General features: G+C 36.4%; 1 protein-coding gene across 1 annotated transcript; it reads right to left on the bottom strand.

Annotated features, from left to right (window-relative positions):
* Positions 1-618: 618 nt before the first annotated feature.
* Lsm12a (LSM12 homolog a) lies at positions 619-3,888 on the bottom strand. Its single transcript, XM_028176176.2, has 3 exons — positions 3,113-3,888; positions 2,014-2,163; positions 619-810 (listed from the first exon to the last, which is right to left on the bottom strand). The coding sequence occupies exons 1-3, from the start codon at positions 3,413-3,415 to the stop codon at positions 706-708; spliced, it is 558 nt and encodes a 185-aa protein (XP_028031977.1). The 5' UTR covers positions 3,416-3,888; the 3' UTR covers positions 619-705.
* Positions 3,889-5,876: the final 1,988 nt, after the last annotated feature.

Raw genomic sequence — 5,876 nt, forward strand, 5'->3', positions numbered from 1 at the left:
GAATATTATTGTGGAACTGCGCGTGTCGTGGCGCGAGTGGCGCGACCCCTTCGTAAGTTTCGCGCGTTAATTTTTTTAAGGCATTTTATGACCTGGTTACTAAGACCTTTAAGTCATGTATTATTTTAGTTTATATAATCTTATTTTTATGAAAAATGACATTACGGAGTGAAATGAAATGAAGATGATTAATTTGAGACATTAATCAACTGGGATGAAATGAAATTAAATGAGATTAGATGATATGGGATGAAATGTAATCTCAGTAAAATGGTGGTGATTTACTGAGATTTTTTCAGTGGACTTTTCGGAGGATCCCGAGAAGTTACGCCCAGCGGCTTTGTTTCGTTTTCCCACATTTGTGCACTTTCACAGATATTAAACAGTTAATAAACCACCGTGAAATTATTGGTATTTAAAAAAAAAGTGTGGTAACGCTTCTTGCCGTGTTGAATTTTATGAAATTTCAGCTCCTTACAACAATTATGATTGTTATATATAAACATATCCAGATTCAGCTGTGTGAAGCCAGGACGGGTTAGTTTCTTGGCGACACCCAGGCTCCATACACAGCCCCTAGATTTCCCCCGCGTTAATCGTGAAATAAAACACAACATCCATACTTCATAATTTTGATTTTTTTTCTTTTTTTTGGTAAGTATATATAATAATTATAATATAATAAAGTTTCTATGTATGTAAGGTTTATTGTTGGGGCGCAGGCGTGGGACGATCGCGCCAGTGTCTTTCTACGAATTTCTTAATATAATTATACGACTGGGAATCCTTTTCGCCTATGACGTCATCGACCTGCGAACAATAAACTTGTGACGTCACAGCAATATTGAATCACATACAGGTAGTTCCAAAATGTGGATTGGAATGGATTAGTGCAGGTTATTTCTCCTTTTCATATACATAAATTGCAAGTGAGGTATGGTAAGTAGTCGACGTCGCCTTCGGATCCTCCCGATCCACTAACGGTGCTTTTAGGTACCTCAAACACCGGTCATCGTTCTCGTCGAACCCGTCGCTTGAGACGAATGGCTCAGCGAGTAAATTAACCCACAGACAGCCCACTGAGTTTCTCGCCGGGTCTTCTCAGTGAGTCGCGTTTCTGATCCGGTGGTAGATTCTGCGAAGCACTGCTCTTACTAAGGCTAGTGTTAGCAACGTAGCCAAATTTGAGCCCCGAGAGCTCACCTACACGTTAGGTTACGCTGACATAGCCTCTGAGCTAGTAACAATAACCAAGTTCTAAACGCAGTAATGCTCGAGTACCTAACGTTTTATTGAAAATCTAAATATATACTACTAAATCGATTGTCTTTTTATAAAAGTTGCCTTAGCAGACAAGCCTGTACAAAAAAAACAGTAACAGCGTTTCACCTATCGATATATCGATATATATTATAACAGAAATCACAATTTCTCTGTAGTAGAAATAGGTAAGTTTTTTTTATTGCCTTTGTAGGCAGACGAGCGCACGGCCCACCTGATGGTGAGTGGTTACCGTCGCCCATGGACTTCAGCAATGCCAGGGGGCAGAGCCAAGCCACGGCCTAGTCCCTTATTAGGCCATATTTGTGCCAAATACATTCATTTGAAGGCTAAGATTTTGATCTCATGTATTGAGATAGCTATAATATCTATGCATTCAATATACATTTAAGACCAAATGATTTCTAGTCTTACATATGTATACATATATCTTACATACATATATCTAATGAAAATCACTCTATCATAAGCACATTAAAATTTGTGGTCACCCTAATTATGTAAGATTTCATTTCACACTAAATCATCATTCCTTCTTCACTGAAATTGTTTCTGAAAATGTGATAGGTATGTGTTTGCTCGGCAATTGGCTCTTGCATTTATTTGGTATATAGGGTAGATCACACAATACAAAACCAGGTCTCTAAGCCGTGATACTGTGGATGGCTTGCTACAACTAGGCTATAGCATGTCCAGCAGACTTGTTCAAATCTTATACATCAGAATCTTTACCTTATATGGAGGTGTGATCATTACTTGGTGTATTTTGTTATTGTATACTCGGATGCTCTGTCCGGCCCAGGACACGTCGTCAATCACTCTAGCTATCGCCATGAACAGTCTTTGTCCTTCAGGGTCTAGGCATGCGGATAATGCTGATACCTGAACAAAAATATTTTATGGCTTTATTGTTGGTCATTGGTCAGGGTCTAGGCATGCGGATAATGCTGATACCATAACAAAAATATATATATTTTTATAATAATTGAACAAGCTGATAGACTTGACAGTGTTAATGCCAAGTCGACATGAAGACATGAGGTCAGCTGTTCCACTCTTCAAACAAAATGATAATTACAAACTAAGATTGATTTTACCATTTTATCATTGTGCTCTATAAGAATAAAATATGTGTGCACTTCACGTCTGATAGTTTTTTTTTATTACTTAGATTTGTTGACGAGCTCACAGCCCACCTGGTGTTATGTGTTCAGCAGTCCATAGACATCTTCAACATAAATTGTGCTACCCTTCTTGGGACACAAGTTCAAAGTCTAAGTTCTAAAGCTTAATGGCTACCCAACCACCTTTGAAGCCTAAACACATTACTGTTTCACAGCAGAAATGCTCAGGGCAGTAGTATCTACCCAAGCAGGCCCACAAGATGTCCCACTCTCAGGAACTGACAGATAAGACCACCAATCTGATGTTATTTAGTTGCTCCAATTCATAGATTCAAGTACACAGCCCACAGACTTTTGGACAAACATTCATTTTACTGCACCAGGAGACAGCCTATTATTAATTCCGCACTGGGTTGCATAGATAGCAGATAAAGGCAGGACTTTATCACTAGGCTCCAAAATAACTCCAGTATATTTACTTACCGTCAATTGAGTTTTATTATGTTCGTGATTTCATAAAATTAATGTTGTAACCAACTTAATAATTGAAGTATCATTCCAACAAACTATAAGCCATTAAAATTTATCGTTAATATTTTCAGATACTATTGCAATGTAGAATGTGGGTCACCCTAATTACAGTTAGTAGATTTTTTCATACAATAAATACTGTTTGCCGTAACAATGACTGGGCGACGTATACGTACCAATCTTCGTTTGTTTTCAATAGAATTTCTAACTCTTGTGTTCAATCTGTGCAAGTTCAATGATTGGGGGGGCTCTGGTACCGTGGATACTTCCTTCTTGATTTGAACGTCGCTGACGAGGGACAGGTTCACGATGTTGACGTCGTGCCGTTTCGGATTGCCGCTGGATGATTGGCATTTCAGAATCAACATTTTTGTTTGAGGATCGAAAGCTAGGACCTCTCCTTCGATGTTTTCGTTGTAACAGGTGCGCGTGGCGACTATACTGCCGATCGTGAAGCAGTCCGAAACGACGGCCGACATGTTTACGGGTTGATAAACGTTTTTGTTTCAATTGATTAATGTATGGTTATATTTTGGTGAGTTTTTCTGTTTTGCTCCGATGTGCGATCCGCCATTGAATTTGACGGAACTTTTGACGTTTTTATTTATTGAGGTTAGTAAGTAAAGGATTTGAACGAAACGTACAGCCTAGATTAGAGGTGTTTTGTTTCAGTGTTCGTTTTAATATCAATATGTAATGTGAGAACGAGATTTATTTCCAGGAATCTAATATCAAATTTGTCCAGAAGAATCTTTAGTGTACAGCTGTTTAGGTTAAGGAAATTTTAAATTGTATTCTTCATTCTTTAGTTGAGGCTTAAACAATATTCTATTAATTCTTACCGGTGTAATTATACCTCTATTCACTGCTTTAGTATTTTTGCAAAAAATTGCCTATAATTAGGCAGGATTCCTGTTGTGTCTTAAACGTTGTCAGCCACGATAACATTAATAAAACTTATGTACTTACGAAGTGAGCCATAACAATTTGAAATGCTAGTTTTTTTTTGTTTTAATTTGGTCAAGCTATAAATAATAGCATTTAATTTTTACTCCACTCAATTTTGCATGACCGTTATGGAAGGTAGAAAGAAGTAAGGAGTAGGGAGAGAATTAAGATAGCACCATAGTAGCAAGTGGAAAGATTTAAAAAACAGCGTCATAAACCTATTAGAGTAGGATACTGCATTAAGAACGATACAAACACTTCGTAAATAGTAAAAAAGAAATAAATTTTAAATACTGCATATTTTAAACGAAAAAAAATAAATTTATCAACCAAGCGCACTTCGCTCTGTTTAAAACTGCTATATTGACATCATTTCCACTTCCTACACTAGCGCTATTCCGGTGAGTCTTCCAACAACTCGCTGTTTACAAGCGGACTTCAACTTGTCCCCTATACAAGATGGCGCTTCTTACATCTACCCTTCAAACACAACATGAACAATTCGGAATAAACCACTGAAGTAGGAAACCTATGGAAATGAAACGTCCACAAAAATTCGTGCCACTGTGACGTCATCTGGCCACAAAACATGGCGGTTTTAGTGCTGCCCAGAAGATTTTAATGTTAGTAGGTTTTATCAATAAATGTTCTTGGCTCATTTTATTTTAAATATTGTTGAGGAGGTATGAATGTATTTGTAGAATTTATACTTTAGGAAGGAAGGAAGGATAGGAAGTAAGTATATTGTTATGTGCAAAGATGATGTGATTTAGATATTATGTGAAATCTAAGACGAGTTCATGCTTCAAATTTGCCAAGTAAACGATATGACGATTTTTAAAATTTGCTACACTGATTTTATAAAGTTGTCGTTTGCCGCAAAACATAAAGATATGGCGTAGTACAGTGCCATCTGCCCATTTCTAGCATGCTGAATTAATATTCAGCATGCTATTCGTATTTTGAGTACGTGTTTTTCTTAGACTATTACAATCTATTTTAATTGTTTTGCTGACTCTTAAGTCAGTAACACACTACCGCAGCGCACCTCGAGAAAGGTGTGCCGCACCATTTGAATCACTCTCACTTGAGAGTGATTCAAATTTTAAACTTATCAAGGGACCGCCTGATAAAAAAAAACGCCTACAGAACATTTATTCGTTAATAAAATTACAAACGTCATTCCTTGTGACTTCCTCTCTAAAATCACTTAATCATTAAATATTTAACGAATTTACAATAGTGTTTTACTCACTGCGGAATAAAACTATTTTATTTAAATAGTTTCGAAGAGATTTTGTCGGTAGCCTTTTTCCCGAAATATCTAAACAAAATGTCTAAATATGTTTTGATGACATATTTTAAAGAGGTATTTATGATTAGTGTCATGATCAATAGATTCCGACCGAAAAATGGTGTCCGATTTTTCGGATGAGGGCTCCATAATGAATTTAAATATATATAGATAATAGTTTTGGGGCATCGACTTTCTTGAGATCCTATAAAATATGTTTTAATTATTATTTTTGTATGTTTTAAGCATGATAAAATAAGAAATTTTATATAAGCAATCATATTAAATCGATATCAAAGTCAATAAATAATGTACAACCCAAAACAGACGGCCGAACTGACGCGACGGGACAATGACATTTGGTGCGCTAAGCATGGCGGATTTTCGGCCTCATTAGACGGAGACGGACATTTACGTATATTCATGTTTCATTTTATGTACGCACTGAAATACTGTTATATTGTTTTCCTCCGAGTTAAAGTGCTGAGTAAGAACGAGATATGTTTATGTGTGTGCCTTCAAAATGGGTGCTATATATATAGCAATTGTACGTATAGAACAATATGTCCATAGATTATACACTTATGAATATGTCGTGTCCCTACTATATAAGTCTATGGAATAAACATGTTCGAACTGTTAAATGTCAAGTACAATCAAAAAATTTAAATGGGGGATTAAAAATAAAACCACTTCAA

Source organism: Bombyx mandarina, chromosome 11 (assembly GCF_030267445.1).
Source record: "Bombyx mandarina strain Sakado chromosome 11, ASM3026744v2".
Lineage (NCBI taxonomy): Eukaryota > Metazoa > Arthropoda > Insecta > Lepidoptera > Bombycidae > Bombyx > Bombyx mandarina.

What these genes read in the sequence shown, in the direction of transcription:
- Lsm12a (XM_028176176.2), bottom strand. Translation starts at nt 3,415, where the DNA reads ATGTCGGCCGTCGTTTCGGACTGCTTCACGATCGGCAGTATAGTCGCC. An exon ending in TTGAAAACAAACGAAGATTG is followed by an intron (nt 2,164 to 3,112) that starts GTACGTATACGT and finishes ATTTTTGTTCAG; the next exon opens with GTATCAGCATTATCCGCATG. An exon ending in TGATCACACCTCCATATAAG is followed by an intron (nt 811 to 2,013) that starts GTAAAGATTCTG and finishes TATTGTTCGCAG; the next exon opens with GTCGATGACGTCATAGGCGA.